The following is a 21,124-nucleotide window of genomic DNA, read 5'->3' on the forward strand; positions in this document are numbered from 1 at the left end:
GATAGTTTGGCACCGTCTACTTGTTTGTAAAAATGATGGCCAAAACAGGAAAAGAAATGGATGTTCTGCTCATACAAGAGCTTTTCTGAGAAAGTGCATTGTAACGAGCGCTCCCAGAATCCCCTGAGGTGTGCTCTCGCTCTAAATGCATTCTGAAGAGGTGCTTGGTACCTGTGTGGTTTCTATAATCAGCTAGCCACAAGCCATTTAGATTAAAATATCATTAAGGTTTTCTTGTCATATTTTACTTTTTTAATGATGAATTTGCTAAAAGAAAAATCCCAGATTGTGTGTTTTAGAAGATAGCCAAGACAGAAATTGCACCCCTTTTCTGTCATTTGTCTCCATTTAAGCACAAAGTCAAAACGCAGATTTTCTAAGCATTGAAATGCTTCTTGGTTCGATGTTTTATTTTAAAACATAATTGCTTTTATATTATGTTTTAATATATATATTTTTTTCAATATGGGTTTTTATGTTGTTTTTCTTGTACTGCTTCTCTCTTTTTTCAACTGAAAAACGTTATGAAATTCAAAACCCAGTTCATTCTTTGTTTTTCTGGTAAAACTAATTGGTGCAAAACATTCAAAGCATTGGATGAAAAAATGTGGTGGGGCATGTTCTATTTTGGTGACTTTTTTTGTTGACCCAAGTGTACACTAAAAGGTGAAGTATAGAATATATAATATAAATAAAGTAATCAGTATAACTATGTTTAGAATATATGTTCCTTTCTGTTTGTTTTGGAATAGGGTTGGGATTTGAATGTCTCTTGATCCTGCATACCGACATATATATTTAGTTAATCATTCCTCATAGTCACACATCCTGTTAGGATGTATAAATAAGTGAATGAGAATTAACCTGCACTGGGTTATAATTCCAGCAAAACATGCATACAAACCCTGCATGCGTAAGCTGCATAGCTCGATGCAGACAAATGATGTGCCAAACTTTCACAAAAATTAAGTCCACTTCTTTTTTTGTTTATGGCATTTTGCTGCAACTAATTGCAGTTAACAAATGCTATATACAGGTTTTGACTTTTTACACATATTGACATGGAATCTGGGATTCAATAGAACTTTAAATTGATAAATAATATCAGAATTCATTTATTTTAAAATATGCCCAACTCTACTTTTAGAAATAAGTTCTGAGCCATATGTTTAGTTCATTAGTGCACAAACATTAAAGCATTATTTCACCCAAAAATGAAAATTATGTTATTAATTACTCCTCTTCAAGTTGTTGCAATCCCCTGAGAACTTTAGTTATCTTTGGGACACAAATAAACATTTAAATGAAATCTGAGAGCTCGCTAAATTACATAGACAGCAAGGGTCATGAGACTACACAGAAGGAACTAAAAACGCTCAAAATACTCTATGTACAGTTAAAGTCAAAATTATTAGCCCTCGTATTAAATTTTAATTCTTTTAAAGCTATTTCTTATGTGACGACACGGTGGCTCAGTGATTAGTGTCACCTCACAGCAAGAAGGTCGCTGGCTGGATCAGTTGGCATTTCTGTGTGGAGTTTGCATGTTCTCCTCGTGCTGGTGTGAATTTATTAATCCAGGGTTGCCACAGCGGAATGAACCGCCAACTTATCCAGCACATTTTTTACGCAGCGGATGCTCTTCCAGCTGCAACCCTTCTCTGGGAAAACTAGCTAATCTAAAATAACCAATTTTCGAGGCCTTTGCCATGATGAAAACACATTATATTCTACCAGTTATTTTGCAAGATACAAACTAGTATTCAGTGTAAAGTGCAATTTTAAAGGCTTGACTAGGTTAATTAAACAAGTTATTGGTCAAGAGTTGAGCTTTAGCCTATCTACGAAATAATAATAGTGGCCCTAAAAATGTAAAAACTGCCTTTATTACAGCCAAACTAGAAGAAAAAAGTATAAAGAAAATACTGTGAATATGTCCTTGTTCTATTAAACATCACTTATATTTTAAAAAGAATAGAAAATATCACAATTTTGTCCTCAACAACAAAGCTTATTTTGTACTTTTTTGAGGGTCACACAGTTGTTCATGTAGCTTTGTATGATTACAGCTGAACTACTGATGTCACTTTAAAGTATTGTGACAATGATTTTGTAAAAATAATATTACTTGAACTAATCTATTAAGGAGTTATGCATGGTCAAAGCCATCAAAGTCAGCACTGATATTTGTCCTTTTAAATAACGATTTTTTAAAATTAGGTACAGATTAGATTTTCCTTCTTGTTTCGTATTAGGTTAATGCACATGTATAATTTCATTCAGTGAATGGCTTAGTCCCAGATTATCAGGGATCACCACAGCGGAATGAACCGCCAACCATTCCAGCATTTTTTTTTTTGCCCATCCAGCTGCAACCCAGTACTGGGAAACACCCATATACTCACATTCTCACACACACATACACTATAGCCAATTTAGTTAATCCAGTTCACCTGTACCACATGTCTTCGGACTCTGGGGACACATGCGAACATGGGGTGACCATTCCAATCTCTACACAGAAATGCTAACTTGCCGGGACTCAAACCAGCGACCTGAGGCGACAGTGCTTACCACTGAGTCACTGTGGCACCTGTATAATTTAAGTACATTTTTATTTTAAAAGGTACTTAATAAAGTAAAGACAAGATAATTACTCTGTAACGTGAGCGTTTTAAATGTTTGTAAATCACATGTTAATAAGGCCTTATTTATTATCATATATGGATTTGGTAATGCAAAAGACATACTTTAAAAGCACTGCAAGAGTTAAAGTGTAGTCTGAACTGTTGAACAGATTGTGGCTGAGATGTGTGGCATTAATGCATTTCAGATTGCTGGCTTTCTATTTCTGCTGCCTCATGCCCAGTAGCTTAAGCGAATGTACATTTAAGCATCAAACATCATTAAACTGGTCGCGATTGTGTCAGGCATTATTGCAGTTTTGTCTTCATGCAAATGTTTGCCGCATTAAACTTATTGAATTGTTTTGAAAGGTTTTGAATGCTTTTGTAGTTTTAAAGATGCGTAACATACTTCAATTTTAGCTCCTGCTTAAGTGTCATAGAAAGTAGGCAACCACTCTCACTTTTCTAAACAGCACACATATAAGAGCATTAGCGTAACCAAAAGTAATCCTGTGAGAGGGAATAACAGCGCTGCAGTCCTAAATCTGAAGTGAGAAACTTTAGATTGGACATTTTAGCAGCCGCCTCTCCTGGTACTTTTTACGTGATTAACACATCTCTTCTCTCCCTCTTCTGCATTCCCAGACTTTAAACTCTCTTGTGTTTTGTCCGCAGGGAGCAGTACTGCTGACTGGCTGCGGTCCCTGCCATGTCTCCGCAGAGAGCAGTTCGTGCACAGGGAGAGAAAGCTGGCCAAGGTGCAGACCCTGGTCCTTAAGGAATGCTGCCGTAAGTGTTTCCAAGCAACGGAAAACCTTTCAGCAGGACCTCGAAGGTTTCACACGTTGTGCTTCAGTCGCCCCAGAACACACATCTAATCATATTCCGCTGATCGTACATTCTCCATCTAACACGAGCACTTTCTGGAGACATTAGGTTCTCTTTTGAGAAGTAAACAATAGATCTTTTTTCAGAGCCTCAACACTTGTCGCGTTAACAGAGGTTTATGGTGCACGATAGAGTGCGTGATTGATGGAACAATTGTGGTAAATCAAGAGTGCTGCTATTAGTCTTGTAGCAGATGAACTGAGGTCAGTTTCTGAGGTTTTCTCTGCAAGCACTCCATTAAACATGGGGCAATTTGTTATTGATTTGATATTACAAATTACTCTTGAGATCCCACAATGTTGTGATCATGAACAATTGTGCTCTTTAAAAAGGCATTAGGGTTGCTTTAGAGGCATTATTGTTGTTATTGATTTGAAAAGTTATATGTGTGTTACGATAAAGTGAATGTTAAAGGTGCAGTAGGTGATCTACCTAAATGTTAACTGGTTAGCATAATAAAGTGCATCCGGAAAGTATTCATATTGCTTTTCTTTCTCCACATTTTTATGTTACAGCCTTATTCCAAAGTTGATTAAATGCATTTATTTCCTCAGCATTCTACACACAATAGCCCATAATGACAATGTGAAAAAAAGATTTTTTTTTAAACAATAAAACACCTGAAAAATCACATGTACATAAGTATTCACAGCCTTTGCTTAATACTTTGTTGATGCACCTTTGGCAGCAATTACAGCCTCAAGTCTTTTTAAATATGACACCACAAGCTTGGCATACCTGTCTTTGGGATTTTTTGCCCATTCCTCTGATATTCTGATATTATCATGTGTCTTCAGAAATAACTCAACAATGTCTTACTTGCTTCAAAACCCTCTCTTGAGCATTTTTTTGACCAAGAAATTGCACAACAGATCAAGACTCATTTAAAAAAAAAAAAATTTTAAAGACATGTAATGATGCATTTGATCTGTGGTTAGGACGACGCGAGGATGCCCAGAAGTCTGCTGCCATACCTGTAAATGAACTGAAGGCTCTTCTAAATCTGGCCAGAGAGCAGTACCTTCAAATGCATGACTCTACCCTGCCCAGAGCTTCTGAACACATGTGCCTGCAGAAGAAGAAACAACCTACGTCTTCTAAGAAAAATGGTAAGGAGAACTTTAACACAGAGCTCTTTTTGTATTATCCATAGTAGCGATGTCAACTAATAATTGAGGATTCATCATGTCTATTTAAATTGCTAAACCTTATCCATTGTTTATTGATCATGCTAAATTTTAACAGAAAATGCTAGAGTAGGGTTGCCAGCCATTCGGGCTGTGCTATTTGGGTAAAATATCTCATTGCAATTTTTCTGACAGATATTTTGATTTGATTTGCGATTTAATGTCCAAAGACATGTGGTACAGGTGAATTGGGTAGGCTGTATATTTGGTTTGTATATTGGTTTTACTGTATATGTGTTCTTCCATCCACCTATTTTTATGCGCATTAAGCATAACTGATTAGGATAAACTTTTTATTCGATAAGAAAAGATGCTCATAAACTGATGGAAACTCTTTTACAGAACAAATTCTAGTATTCGCATTAATAAAAGGTCATGTGATTTTGTTATAAGAGATCATGTGATGATAGAAATGTGTGTGAATAAACAAACCAGCAGGCTGAGCATATTGTAAAGCATCTGACATGTTGGTTTGGTCATTCTAAAACGCCTTAACCATTTCAATATTGGTATTCTTATATTATTAATGACCTCCAAAATCAAGAGACTCAAACGCTGCTTTATTTGCAGATCTTTATTGCGATTAATCCAGTTTTGTGCATAAAAGTAATTCACATTTTTGGATGGAAACATAGCTAATGACACTCCATCAAACATATCTACAAGGATAAGGAACATGGTTACTTACTGAGCTATTAACAAACAGTAAAACCACACAAAGAATGAACGGACTTTGAAGGAATAAACCATGTGAGGAAAGCTCCGTTATAGTGCACTGGACAAATCTGAAAAGGTTTGAACAAGTTCTTTGCAGTCACGTAGTCTATCGACTTGAAGATATAGGTCTAATTTTGATATTGGATCGATAACGATAACATTAAAAATAGCATTTATCGGCCGATAACGATATGGCCACCAATATATCATTCATCCCTATTTTTGTTGCATTCCATTACACCACATCTATTGTAAGACAAAATATACATGTATCTTACTTGTCCATCATTAAGTAAATATAAAACAAATCTTATTGTCTTGCTATAGAAAATTGATATCTCTAAAAATTTTGAAAATTGTATGTTTTTTTGCTATGACATAGTCAGAGAAGGTAATAATAAACTTAAATGTCTCTCTCTCGCTTTCTCTCAAAGAAATAAAGCATTCTCACTCAGAATGGCCAGAGAGAAGTGTCCTACAAAATTATGAGAACATACAGCGAGTGCGACAAAGATCCAGGTAAACCGTATGTTACTGCATCACCTCATATAAAAGCTTACCCTTCCAAAGCCTTGAGTTATTGTCTCTGTGGATGGCTTAATGAACTCTGAATTAGATATCAGATGGGGATGTAGCTTGCGTGCTGGTTGGAACAGTCCGTTTGTGCTCTGTTGGATGAATAAATTTCAGTGCCGTCCACAGGTGCAGGCTGTTCAGCAGTGGTTCCTCTGAGAGTCTGATGGGGCCTAAAGATAGCCAGAGGGGAACTTCTACACTGCTGGATGCCAGAGAGCTGCTCAAACACTTCACCCCTGATGGACTGCCGAGCGGAGAGCTACAGCCGCTGCCAGTGCTTAGAGGGTTGGTCATGCACACACACACACACACACACACACACACACACACACACACACACACACTCACTCTGTCTGACATGATGTCTCTTAATGACTTTTTTTCTCCTAGCTTATTATAACTGGTATTCAAGTCCCTCAAGACAAGCAGGGGCCAAGTGTGTGTGCATGCATGGCAGAAAGTTTTAAAACTTAGTTTGCACTCGTCTTGAAGGGATGGTTCACACACAAACAAAAATATTTTATTTACTTCTTTTCATGCTGTTTCAAACTCAAATGACTGACTTCTGCCGGTCACAGTAGGTTAAGAATTTCCTATCCACTCTTTTTAGTGTAATAATGTACAGTAAATGTGACCTTTCAAGTTTTAAAATGAACAAAGCAGCATAAATGCATTGAAAAAATCTTTTGTGAGGAACCTACATCGACTGTGTTCAGCCCATGACACAGCATTATTCTAGATGTTCAGTAAGTTCCTTATTTTTTGCGTGTATGTGAAATTCAACGTTTTTTATTTTGTATGTTTTGATTCAGTGTAAAACCTAAAACTACAAAGACAGTAATTATGAGTATTTTAAAATAGAGTCATTTTATAACTATGTTAAAGGGCACCTATGATGAAAATAATCTTTTTTTAAGCTTGAAGTGTAGGTAAAGTGCGTCCACAATCATATTGGATTGATAGAAACAATCAACAATAAGTCTTTTTTCTTTTTTTTCTGGTGGTAAAATAGGATCTAAATCCCTCTTATTTTGAGGCCCTCCGCAATGTGACCTAGCAGTGTGGTTTCCCCACCGAATTGATTAACTGCCACGTATTAACATGTCTCCGTAGCAACCAGTATAATCAAATCAACAAGACAGGACGTATGCAAAACAAATACGATTAAAAGATCTGTTGAGCTCTCTGTGATCATCAATCATCATCAAATGTTATCAAGAATGAGTTTTACAATGTGCAAGTGCTTGTTTCTAATGAATTACAGTGATTTTACCATCTTCACAGCTGCATGTCAGTACAATTATAAAAGATCCCGGTTTGAGAAAGTTAAACTAAGTTTATTTTGTACATTAACATAATGGAAATCCATACAGCAGTGGATATTAACATGTATCCTGTCACATTTGTGTGCAGAAACAGTGCAAAGTTTAATGAACGCTTTGTGTGTGTGTGTGTGCACGTGTAAACATGTTGCAAGTCCACAACAAATACATCCAATAATAATCATTGTGAAAGTTCTCACTTTAGTATTTCTCACAAATGATACGTGAGATTGGCTCCCTTCATGTCTTTCACTCTGCTTTTTTTTTGACGCAGTCGAGGCGGAGATTGAGGCACACTCTGACAGGCACGTGGAAACGGTTGGCGGGGAGAACTAGCATTAAAGTCAAAGGCAGCAAAAACAGCTACATGGTTGTTTAGAGAAATACATCCAATATTTTGTAAGGTAGAATAAATAATCTAATGGGTGTTTAGAGCTGAAACTTTACAGACACATTCTGGAGAAACAAAAGACTTAAATTAAATCTTGAAAAAGGGTGAAAATAGGTGTCCTTTAAAATAAAACCTATAATAAAACTAAATTGAAACCGATAACTATGTTAAAATTAAATTAAATTTTACTCTCACTAGAGCTGTGCAATTTGGGGAAAATATCTAATATTGCAATTTCGATTTGATTTGCAATTTAATTTTGTAGTCAATCTTCAGCTTAATATTCTGTGTAATCCGTAGCTTCTTACTGCTAAAATGCAGTGAGTGTTAGTTAAAAAAAGGAACTGAAAGGATACTAACTTACTTAAATATTTATTCAAGTTTATTTTTAAAAATTCAGAAATGAAACTCATTTTTCTCTAGAGCCACAAATAAAATGACCTTACCCTTCTGTAAACAAGTCAAACTCAAATTAGGGAGATCTTGTAGCTTATTATAAAAAACAAAAAAATTATAATTATAAATATACAGAACACTTAGCAAGCTAACATGGCTGAAACAATTCGAAAATTGTATTTTGCTGTTGCTTGCTGATTGAATGTCACTGGCAATGCTTTCAGTTGACTTTTTAACAAGACATTTCTTATACAGCTGCATGTGGTTCCTTTTTAGGTGTTGGTTGTTGTATTTTCTCTTGCTGTGGCAAAAATACTTATAAATGACCTGTTTTTGTTCTGTGTTTGTGACTTTGAAACCAAAATATTTCCATATTACTGATGTCCTATTTTACTTTGATATTAATTAATCTATTAATGCTTCTGAAGGAGCAAATGTCATCATTGTGCAATCGACACTTGTCAGCACTTTCCTATTTGTTTGTTTTTATTGAGTGTTCAGCCTAGTTCAATTGCGCAGTTCTAATTGGGTAGAACGAAAGTGTGCGAAATTGCGATTCGGTTTCGATTAATTGCACATCCTTAACCGTGATTAAATTTATGTATATTTCATCATAACATTTTTTTTTAATTGAAATTACAAACACAAAAGAGTTTTGAATAATTCTATATTGCATGGCCATAACAGTCTAATCGCCCACATGAATTTCAGTCCCTCTACTTTTTTATGCACCTTTAAATTGGCATGCCTCTGTTGCCTAGCAACTTTCTGCTAACTAAAACAACTTTTTAATAGAATAGCTAAAACATAACTTTATTACAGACATGTCTTTCAACCTTTCAAAAACAAAATTTTCACTGTGTTAAAAAAAACATCTTTACTCTTCACACTTACCGGACAAAGTGAGAAATGCACTTTCAGGGGTGGTCAGGTAACTTGTACACAAATATAGGCTACAGAATCCTATTTTTAGGGTAATGACTTCATAAAATAGGATGACAATGTCAAAGCTTAATTTTAATTTTCAATAAAAGCTTCTACTTATGTACATATGTGACAAAACAGTTTGGGACAGAACGGTCCGAATGACCAATGTGGCCATTTTAGTAGTTCTGGTAGTTCCAGTGTTAAAAGGTGAAGCAAAGCAGAACTAATTGGATTGCGTTTTTTTTTTTTTTTCTTTTCTTTTTCATCTTGACCAAAAAGAAGCGGGTAAACATATTACAGGATGTGAACATGTAGAACTTACCCTAAACCCAAAGTTTATTTCACACACTGTCCTCATCAGGAGTGTTTGTGGATGTTAGCACACACTGTCAGTGTTCAGCCAAAAATGCCATCCTCACAAACAGTGTGTACAATAGTGGAGCCTTAAGCTGAATGTTGAGACTGAAAGAGTCCATTTGAAGTACTGTGTTTGTCAAACTAGTCAGTAAGCAAGACGAAGAGAAACATGGGGGGGGGGAAGAGGATTGTTAATCCAAAAACAAAGACCAAAATGAAGATTCGGTCATTATTTACTCACCTGTTTGAGATTTTTTTTTCTACTGTTAAACAAAAAATAAGATATTTTAAATACAGTTGGACACCATATACGTTTACTTCAATTTTATTTATTTTTCCAACTACTGGCTACTGGATTTTAACATTCCTCAACATTTTTTGGTGTTCAACAGAATTAAAATAAACTTGCAAAGGTTTGGGACCACTTGACTAATTGTGGGTATGTGCAAAAAAATCAATGTATTGTTTATTTATTTGTTTTAGGAGGAAAACATACACTCACACATGTTATGCAGTCTCTAGAACTGAATATCTCTAAATTTGTTTGTGTGCGTGTTGTGCAGGGAACATGCTTTTCAGTTGTCTCCTGATCTCACACCTAGAAAAGTGACCAAGCTCCCATTCTTAAAGGCTGCCAGGTCCAACTATCATGGAATAGAGTAAGTGTGCATAAATGTGTCTCTACATAGAAATCTATCCTTCCCATTTCTTCTGTTTTCTCCAGCCTTCTCTCGATTTGTTTCAGGTTCTGTCTGGACGAACGCAAGGCTCTTGAGCGAGACCGAGGCTTTGTAAGGCTGCAGTCCCGACTAATAAGATACGAGACCCAGAGTACATGCTGTAAGGAGCCTTGCCCTGTGCCATTCGCCCTCAGTCCTGCACCGTCTCCAGCCGTGCTGTCTGAACCGGGCAGTGTACCTGACGGTGAAGCTCTGCACAGCGAGCCGTCCCGCCTCAAACGCCGCTCCCGCGAAACAGACCTCCAGCCACACAAGAGGTGAGAGCACAGTGTGCATACTAATGAGGATGGGTCAGCTCATGTCATCTTATGTACTGATCGCTACAGGTCTTTCATTTTTTATTTTATTTTTTACTTTGGGCTTGTTTGTTGTTTTATGTCTGCATTGTTTTTTTATTTTTATTTATTTTCTATTTGTCAATACATTTATGAATTGGGTGCATTACCACTTTTCGGATCTTTGTATTGTTTAAAGGGGTCTGTTGGCATATTTAAAGAGCAATAATGTAAGAAATAAATTAAGAATTTCCTAGGATTGTGGCTGAAAGGGCATCCACTGCGTAAAACATATGCTGGAATAGTTGGCGGTTCATTTCGTTGTGGTGGCCTCTAACATAGAGACTAAACTAAAGGAAAATGAATTAATGAATAAATTAATTAATTAGTATATTTATAATATGGTTTCATAGAATTTTTAATTTATAAGTCTATTAAATGTTTAATTAAATTAAATTTATTAATTTAAATTAATAAAATGTTTATTCACAATACAGTTTGTAAAGTAATATTTTCTCTCTTTTAGTAGATATACAATATGAAAGACTTGCTTTGTTTACAAAATAAGTGGATCTAATTGGATTTGCATTGTGAACATTAAATACAAGTTAAAAGGGTAATATTTTAAATTTTATTTGATATATTACATTTTTAGTTCTGATACTATTCTGCATAAATTTGCTGATTTTTTTAAAATAAAATATTTAGCAGAAATGGCAAAAAATGTCTGCAGATTCTGTCTGGCCCAACCTATAAGTATATTCCTCAACATTAACAACATTAGTTAATATGACCTAACAATACTTTAACAAAAAAATTATTGTATCAACTATACATTGTTAACATTAACTAAAGTAGTAAATGCTGTATAAATGTATACAAATGCTTGTTCTGGGTCTTAAAGCTGATTGGCTGAAAGTTTTGTGATATTCTACTAGTATCAGATCTGTTTCCCATGTGTACCACTTCATCTATATACAGCAAGTGCCAAGTAGAGAATGAAATGCACTAATTAATGAAACAGCATAATTGAGTGCACTCCATTTTGAAAATGAATATTTGTATCTATTTCTCAATGAATATAGGCAATGTATTTTGGTGCATTTAAACAGAAAATATTTATTAAACAGATATATTTATTCAAATAATATTTAACTCGCCAAACATATTTAGAAATAATACAATTAAATTCAAGCAAAATATTGCAAAAAAAAAAAATCACAACCTGCACAATTACTAAATAAATTTAATAGTCTGAGTGTGACATGTCTGAAAAGCGAGGAGGGATCCCTGGGTGAGAAGGGATGCGCAACTTATTTGAGGACCGGAAGGGAGAAGCGCGAAAACCCTCAACTACTCTTAAATACAACTGGTTTGTAAATAATGCGATACTCAATTTAGTAATGAAAAATTAATCATTTACTAAGTATGAAAATACAATTATTAAGCACATTTTAAATGTGGTTATGTCAAGAATAGAGCATTTGTAGCTGCAGTTATAAACTCCTTACTAACGTTTATAAATGTAGAGTTAATGCTTAACGGATAATGAATTCACTATTTGCTTATGCTTAATAAATGATTTATAGTGTGTAGTTATTATAAAGTGTTACCCAAAAATTATTGTCTAAAATAGAACTTATTTACTGAACTGTTGTATAAAATCAACATCACATTTATACATTCACGTCACAAAAGTGCCCCTCAGTATGATATTGAATTTGTTGCTCATGTGATATTGATTAACCACATGACAAAGGTATGGGACAGTTCATACAGGGAGTTTTAGGGGCATTTAAATGTGTTCTTTAGGCTTGATCATGCAGTGAGTTGTTGTCCTACATTATGTCAATCATCAAGCAGCTGTATGTCATTAATAAATAGTTATATGTATACAGTATTAATATCTGTTGCAAGATATCTAATCGAGGCAAATTTCTCCAAATCAATAGATGGCTGGATAAATGAATAGATAAGACTTGCCACCATTAGATGCCCTGCACCAGAAAGTGTGCTTCAAGGGCAGTTAGTTTTAATGAAATTCAATTTGCCAGTCTTTAAATAAGTCGACCCATCGTTACACACCACTTCTCACACCGGCAGGACATTCAATTAGACAGTCAAGCTAATGTTTCTCCAGTTACTCCAGTCATTTTCTGAAGCTGTCAGTTCATTGATTCTGCAGCGAGGCTCATCATAGCCTTCCTCCAATCGTCCGCCCCACCACTTTACATGCATCTGAATGTGCCATACGTCACTCCCCTCCAAATTGAATATAGATCTGTGCTTGATGGCTTTGTCAGACTAAAATGAGCAATGAATGAAAATCACTGAGCAGCGCAGCAATGAATGTCAAAGTCGTCTCCTTCCAGCAGTTTCGGCTGAAATCACACCGACCCTCTCGAATCACGCTTCACACATGGCAGTGATCAAATGTCTCATTTTTGGCCTTGTCTGCCACCACAGGAGCCCTTAGTGCATTAAATGATGTGTTGTCAGGACATGAGCTTATTGAATTTTTTTTTTTTGGCTGCTGACCCACTGCGGAACTCCAGAGGCCACATTAATTTTAAAAACTATCATCATCTCAGACATTGCTCCGCTCTGAAATTACCACAGCAGTGTCACATCATCAGGAACTAAACGCACGCATCTGGAAATTTATGTTTGAGCTTGATGCTGCTGAGTGGTTTCTAGGAGGCTATGATTTTCGTGATGAAGAAATGCAGAGCTTTGGAATCCAGTCATAAAATTTAATTAGATGTACAATGCAGAATGTCATAGAATTTGTTCAATTGTGGATGAATGAATAAAAAGTACTGCAGTTGACCTAATCAAACCACAATACACTGCCGGTCCAGTCACTGGAGTTATGCTATAGCAAACCAAATTAACTTAAAAAGCACCTAGCGTTACTTGTCATAATTGCATTTATGCACAATTACTGTTTTTCTGTTGTAAGGAGAGGATTGGGCTCAACCTTTAAAAGTAGCTTTTCAGTTCTTTAGCTTATTGTGACAAAACAATTTTGCTTGTTCAAAACAACAGAAAAAAATAGTCACTGGGGATTTTTTTTTACTTATTCCTGTTGTTCCTGCTGTATCAAACTGTGACCCCAAAACCGAACTATGTACCGAACCGTGGCTTCACACTGTAATTTTTGATGTTACTTCCATATGTTCGTTCATTCGTTAATTTGGTCGTTCAGTCGTTAGCACAGCTTTTGTGTTCACAAGAAAAGTTACAAATTAAAACTAATATTTAGCATTCATGGTGGTGATGATGATGATGATGATGATAATAATAATGATAATGATGATAATAATAATGATAATGATATAAAATAATAATAATAGTAATAATAAAATCAATAACAATACTCAAGTTGGTGATGAGAGTAATATTCTGATATTATGGCAGCAGTGACATGAATAATGACTAATAATGATGGTAATAAGATGATAATAAGATGATAATAATTTACACAACACATACCATGTACACTACCTGACAAAAGTATAAAATAACGTCTAGTTGATCATTTGGAAAAGTGGTAGAAGGTAAATTTTTCTGATCAATCTGTTGAACTGCATCCCAATCATCACAAATACTGCAGGACTATTGGAACCTGCATGAATCCAATATTCTCATAGAAATAAATCAAGTTTGGTGAAGAAAAAATCATGGTTTGGGTTTACATTCAGTATGTGGGTGTGCGAGAGATCTGCAGAGTGGATGGCAACATCAACAGTCTGAGGTATCAAGACATTTGTGCTGCCAATAACATTACGAACCACAGGAGAGGGCAAATTCTTCAGTTGGATAGCACCTCTTCTTATACTTCTGCCTCCACATCAAAGTTCCTCAAAGCAAAGAAGGTCAAGGTGCTCCAGGATTGGCCAGCCCAATCACCAGACATGAACATTATTGAGCATGTCTGGGGAAGATGGAGGAGGAGGCATTGAAGGTGAATCCAAAGAATCTTGATGAACTCTGGGAGTCCTGCAAGAACGCTTTCTTTGCCATTCAAGATGACTTTATTAATAAGTTATTTGAGTCATTGCAAAGATGTATGGATGCAAGATCATGGGAGTCATGTGCAATATTAATTCTTTTTCCACTGCACCATGACTTTATAGTCTATACTGTACATTATTTCTGTTAAGTGACAAGACTTTTGTCTAAGCAAAGTCAGACCTTACTGTTCTAATTAAATCATTAATAATCAAGGAAATGATCTTACTTTATTTTGATAAAATAAGCATAATCTAAATGTCTTTGCTTTTCATATAAGTCACTTCTGATACCAATAGATCAACTAGAAGTCAAGTTGTTATTTGTTGTTTCCAAAACTGGGATGGGCGACAAGACTTTTGTCAGGTAGTGTATATCCTATCCTCTGTTTAATCTTCAATAATTATGTTTTTTTTTTTTTTTATCAATTTATTGTTGAATTTATTCATTTGTTTGTTTATATTTTTATTTTTATTTTTAAATGCATTTTAACTTTTGAAATTAAATCCAGAAAAAATCTAAATATCAGCAAAAACAGTAATGGAATTTGAGAAAAATTTGGTTTTTAAATAAATAAAGCTCATTTCATAAGGGGCCCAAGATTCTTATTGAACAGGCTTAGCAAGAGAGCACTATAGCTGAGATCTCCAGTATTTAAGTAGATTGTCACATCAGATCATTTTGTTCAGAGTTTTTTTATGTTTTTGAGCTACAAAGTGAGATTGAGGGATTGATGATCTCAGAGATGCAATATCTTCCACCATCTATCTCATCCTCTTAAATCCTTCTGTTCTGCTCTCAGATTCTGTAAATCAGAGAGCTCAGAGTCTGTAGGTTCTGCTGGTGCTCATCCAGCAGTGGAGGCTCTTCGGCAGCAATCGGCTCACTCTGGTTCTACTCTGGCCAGACGCTCTGCTTCTGTCACGGACCCCTCTCCCAGTCAAAAACCCAACCAGACACACACAGAGTCCCGCTCACAGAAACACAATAGGGTAAGTGCTAATTAAATACCATTATTAGGACACGTCCTTTCTTTACATTTTCTGCAAAGTTACATCTGTTGAAAATACAAGGGTTGCACAATTGCATGCCATTCTGTCTGTAGTGCAGTATTAGTTACAGTGATATATTTATATTAGGGCTGTGAGATTAATCGAAATCAAATCGCACTCACAATTTGAAATGTTGCGATTAGCTAAACGCAAGAGGCTGTGATATGAAATATTTTTTCCGGCCAGAGAAAATGTGACTGCCATCTGTGTGTGATAGTCTTACTAGCCAATTGAGTGAGCACACGTTCGTTCTGCCCAATCAGAATTGGAACGCCCACAATGGAAAAAAAAAAAAAAAACAGGAAATTGCGGTTAATTGGGATAATGGCACCTGCTGCTTCAGAAGCATAAATAAACAAATTAATATCAAAGAAAAAGAGGACATCAGTAATATGGAAATATTTTGGTTAGACACCAAACAAATACAGGTCATTTTTAAGAGCTGTTGCAGAATTGTTGCCACGGCTTACAGATTGTTTACCTGAAGCTTGACTACAAAATTAAATCACAAATCAAATCGCAATATCTGTCAGAAAAATTCCAGTTAGATATTTTCCCTAAATCGCACAGCCCTAATGTACAGTATATGAACTTTATTTACAAGTTTGTTCGTTCATTTATTTATTTTGTCAATAATAATGTTTTTTATTGGTGGTCATTACTTTTCACTTCTTTTGGCAGTCATAACATAACTTTTTTATTTTTCAACAGTACTTATATTTTGATTTTAACAGTACTTTTTTTATTCAATGGATTTTCTAGTATTGAATTTCTAGTATTTTTAGCAGATAGTGTAGTGTGACGATCTCAGGTGAGGTGTAATATTAAATTTTGTTATGTAAATATTGTAAATTCCCTTTTTTTAATGATTGGAAGTGTTAATATTAGTACTTTTAGTACAAAATGAACAAGTATTTTAATTATGAACCTAAATATAGCAAAAATAAATAAATATATATATATATATATATATATATATATATATATATATATATATATATATATATATATATATATATATATATATATATATATTATTCAGTATTTAATAATATAATAAAGATAATGATCAGCTTATCAGTATCAGCCAGTACTGTAATGCTTTATTGGATGTGTGGAAAATTTGCTAAATGTTTTCCTTTTGAAAATAGGGCAGCTGTTTATAACATTGCAACTTGACATAAATTATGGCCAAGAAACTGTGATTTTAGTGATAAGAGAGACATAAATCGATTAAGAATAAAATAGGTTGCCGTGTAGAGAGCCGTGTAAGAAGTGCTCAGAAATCCATGTATAACCATAAACCTTTTCCTTTATTCAGTGAATTCACTCACATGCATCATCAGCAAATGTCAAGGCTTTATGTAAGGTCTGTGAGAGCAGTAGTTCAGTGATTTTTGCATGTTTCTCATCCGTTGTTTCAGATGCTGAAGGAGGTTGTTGCTAAAACGCTCAATAAACACGGGATCGGCAGCGAGCACAAATGCTTTGAAGCCTGCAGTAAAAGACTGTTTGACATATCAAAGTTTTATCTGAAGGTGGGTACGAATCATTCTCTTTCTCTCGCACCCTGCTGTCCTGCCTTTAGGACATCTTTGAAGCTCTCAAAATGTGCTGCGTAAACACTGTCGATTGATCATATCTACATCATTTATCCATGACAGGGGAACAAAAACGCACTTCAAGAAACACTTTCCTTTGCTCCCAAAATATGCAGAGAGAAAAAAAGAGCATCCTTTGTAATGCTTAACTATGTTTCCTTAAAGTTTATTATTATTTTACTTATTTTCTTGAGCTAATAGCATTAACCCTCTGGGGTCTGAGGGTGTTTTGGGGCTCTGGAGAAGTTTTGACATGCACTGACATTTGTGTTGTTTTCAGTATCTTAAAAACATATAAATGGCTAAAGTGTGATAACACTGTAAACAGCACAAGCTGGGCTACAATAATACCTAAGCAGCATGTTTGTTTGTGTTTTTGAGAAAAAAACGTTTATGCGTGGTTAGTGAAAAACTAAAATTTTGAAGTCACTGAAACAAGGCCGTGAAACACACAGAGAACATTTGTGCACAAGACTTTTGAGAACTGGATCTGGTAGTCTAGTGTTTTTGCTTCAAAGTGATGTGAGAATCATCTTGTTCACTTGCTCACAGAAAACAATACAATGAATTAAAAATTCTAAGTCACTTTTTGAGTGAAATTGGTTTATGCGGGAAGATGTGAACTATCATTACTATGCAGTGAGTCACACCTGAAGACAAAGACCTGCATAATGAGCCATCAGACAGGTATGTGACTAGGAGGGAAGAGTTTCAAGAAGAAATCAGAGGAAAGTTTATTTACTTTTTTGTTTGCAGTTATTTTAAAATATATTAATCACAAAAAATAACTGGAGATACACTTGTGAGAGTCAGTGCACTCTATAAAACTGTGCAAACTTTTAAACTGTTTAAATTGTTGCAAAATTAGATTTATCCATTTTGAGAAATGTTGGTTATTTGACATTATTATTTAAGACATCAACAGTCAAATTCATTCACAATTTTATAAATTAAACTATTACTTGAGCTCAGTGAAGTGCAGGAACACAATATTCTTCAAATCCAGGATATTTTTATTTAAATTTATGTCTATAAATAAGTCAAAAACATGCCGAAATGCAACATAATATTTTAACATTGTCAAACATCTTAAATTGGTTAAAAATACAATACATTATAATATATGGAATAGTATATACAAAGTTTGAATTATAATAATAAGATTCTGAGTTAGTTTTGGTAATCTCATATTAGAGCAATGTTATTTTAAAGAATGATAATTAATCCATATTAACAAAAATTACTGTGAGCAAAAGAACGCAGGTGAAAACACACCATGTGCGATAATGAAATCTTTTAAACAGTCGCGTGCATCACAGCAGCTTTTGGCGCAAGTTATCATCCTCTCATTCGGTATTCACAGTAATTATTTAAAGAATAAACTTACAAAGGACGGTTAGAAATGTAACCTTGCAGACAGGTATCCTGTGATGGGGAGCAGCGCAGGAAAAAAGCAGTATTTCATTGTAACCGCTGGCCTTCTTCTTGACTACTTTAGCTCTCTTTGCCACTGGTCCTTTACCTCCGTTGTTTTCACATCTGGATTTACATATGAAGCGCGCTTACTGAGAGGCGGGACCACGCTGCTGTAATGAGGTGATATAGGAGAATCCGTACCAGCCCTTACTTTTATATGGATTACATAAAAAGAGATAAATTGTTTTCGACTTGAATTGGTTAATGCAAAAGTAGACATATCAAGCTTTATATAGATATCATAAATCATAATCTTTGTTGACTATTTGCCGAGTTTCCTTTCATTTTAGTGACGTGTTTATCTGATCACAGTCTGCTCGCGTTTTCAGACGCTTGTTATAACAATGCCCTGTGGGCATGGTCGCATTAAAATGAATGAGATCAGACTGAGAAACTAGACATAGCGTTAGTTTCATAACGATTACTTTATCAAGCAATGTTTGTTTTCAACATGCATAGCTGCGTTTAAAAGTAGACACTTTAAGCTTTCTAGAAATACATTTCTCATCTGGGTGTTTTGTATTCGCGGAGTTTTAGCGCATTTTACCGACGCGTTTCTAAAAGCAGTTCACGTAGAGAGAAAACAGAATGCCTACACTGTTTGTTTTCCTTATTTTGCAAAAGCACACACGTTTGTTGTTGTTGTGAGTGTACACAACAAAAAGTAGACACATAACAGATTCAATGGATGCATTGATCTTATCTGTACAATCAAAACTGAAAGTGTTATTTAAGTTAATTTCAGTAGTTTGACGCCACCACAGGTCAAAACGCGTATACGCGGTCTTCGACCCCAGAGGGTTAATTAAAGAGAGACGGCCTTTTTATACTACTGTACCTTTAAGACCTAAGTATATATTAGGCATGGGCTGTTATACAATACTGAGGATTTGATAAACTTGGATAAAGATTTCACAGTTTAACAGTATTATGGTATTGTAATTAGGGCTCTAAAATATGTTGTTTTTAAATGTCTGGGTAAAAGCTTTTTCCCAAATTGAACACAATGAATTTTATTTAAAGAAACATTTAAAATATTTTGGAACAGCAGCTTTTGATGTGGAGGGTCTTTTTCAGCTGGATACTGTTACCACCCCCCCCCCCCCCCCTAACCCCCCACCCAAATTTTTTTTTTGTAAAATAATAAACATTAACAAAACATTTTAAATTAGAATCTGATTTCTTTTTTGGCATACTTTAAAAAATAAAGATGATTTAGTATTCAAAATGTTTTTTTTTTTTTTTTTTTTTTTTTTTTATATATATATATAAATTGGTCTTACACTTCATGTTTTTAGATTTTTCATGGTATATGTATGAATTCCCATTATTTTACCATAAACCGACATGTCAACCATTTGGTAGAGGTTGATATTTTAGAAATTATGGGATGTGTTGATTAAAAAAAAATGCATAGGACATTAGGAAATTCTTGGTGGGGTAGTTATATGGCTATTGATGTTTGGTGACCAAACTATTATTTTAAATTAATATAACAGTTTAATAAAACTTGTTTTAAATGCTCCCAAATGTGTCTACATTCACAGAGAAATGTGTAAAATAAACATTTTAAAGCGAGTGCACTCATGTATGCTGTGCACTGTATATATAATTGTGACCTGACTTGCACATATTTGGCCTGCACAATGCCCTTGACCGAGCCGTTATGCCTCAGCAACCTGTGCTTCTTTCACAACAGGATCTGAAAACCTCACGTGGCCTTCATGAGGAAATGAAAAAGGCAGCCTGTAACAATGTCAAACAGGTAAAACAGAGTTTTTTCAAGATTCATGATCCACCTGAGAGATTTGATTTTGTAATATGCCTTCATCATTAATTATATCCAAACTGTTTTTGCATACAGGTTATTGACTGGGTTGTGGAGAAATCATCTAAAAGATAAACAGAATCATTTTCTTCAGAAACATTGAAGGTAAACCTGGACAGTCATGATAAGTACATCAACAACAACAACATGATGCTGCAAAATAAATAAACGAAGCTTGTAGAAAAGTGCTTCTAATGCTTTTGTAGGACTTTTATAGATCATTAATCATGGAAGAAGAGTTCTGTCATTTTATTGTTTTATGGATGTGAAATATTTGAATGTATTAAAAATGTTACTCTATATTTTTTATGGTTTTCATTTGGAAAGACTCATGAACTCTCAAAGCATCCAGCTCTGACAAACAACCAAATAAGGCTGCACGTTTTCTGAGAAATGCTGTTTTGCATGATGAAAATCAGTCAGAGGGCGTTTCTGTCCAGATCACATTTCAGTAATCAGAGTTCACTCAAATCACCACTCGACCGTGAAACAAAGAACACATGAAAGTTTTAACACCACATCATTTCCCTTGTGCTTGTGGTTATGTTGTTGTTCCTAATCACACACAAGCTATCAGTGCTGCACAATCTCAGTAGTTTGACCCAAAATTACTGCTACATTTGGATAAAAAGGTCAGATCGGGCCAAGGTCATGAAGAGTAAGTGCTCCTGGTCTCCCTGCTCGTAGAAGGTTGAGGGTGTCTCTTTGGCAAAGTTGCCGAACACATTCCAGTCCCACACAGGGCCATTG

General features: G+C 35.0%; 1 protein-coding gene across 1 annotated transcript in view; it reads left to right on the forward strand.

Moving 5' to 3' along the window:
• mtbp (MDM2 binding protein) overlaps positions 1-20,671 on the forward strand; it is a 46,395-nt gene extending 25,724 nt beyond the window's left edge. Inside the window, exons 13-22 of the mRNA XM_003200157.7 lie at positions 3,303-3,416; positions 4,454-4,624; positions 5,854-5,938; positions 6,122-6,280; positions 9,952-10,047; positions 10,134-10,385; positions 15,220-15,409; positions 16,894-17,007; positions 20,246-20,311; positions 20,411-20,671. Coding sequence (XP_003200205.2) covers positions 3,303-3,416; positions 4,454-4,624; positions 5,854-5,938; positions 6,122-6,280; positions 9,952-10,047; positions 10,134-10,385; positions 15,220-15,409; positions 16,894-17,007; positions 20,246-20,311; positions 20,411-20,449 — 1,286 coding nt within the window. The 3' untranslated portion in view covers positions 20,450-20,671. The remainder of the gene's footprint in view (positions 1-3,302; positions 3,417-4,453; positions 4,625-5,853; positions 5,939-6,121; positions 6,281-9,951; positions 10,048-10,133; positions 10,386-15,219; positions 15,410-16,893; positions 17,008-20,245; positions 20,312-20,410) is intronic.
• Positions 20,672-21,124: the final 453 nt, after the last annotated feature.

The sequence above is a fragment of the Danio rerio genome, chromosome 16 (genome assembly GCF_049306965.1).
Source record: "Danio rerio strain Tuebingen ecotype United States chromosome 16, GRCz12tu, whole genome shotgun sequence".
In the NCBI taxonomy this organism is placed as follows: Eukaryota; Metazoa; Chordata; class Actinopteri; order Cypriniformes; family Danionidae; genus Danio; species Danio rerio.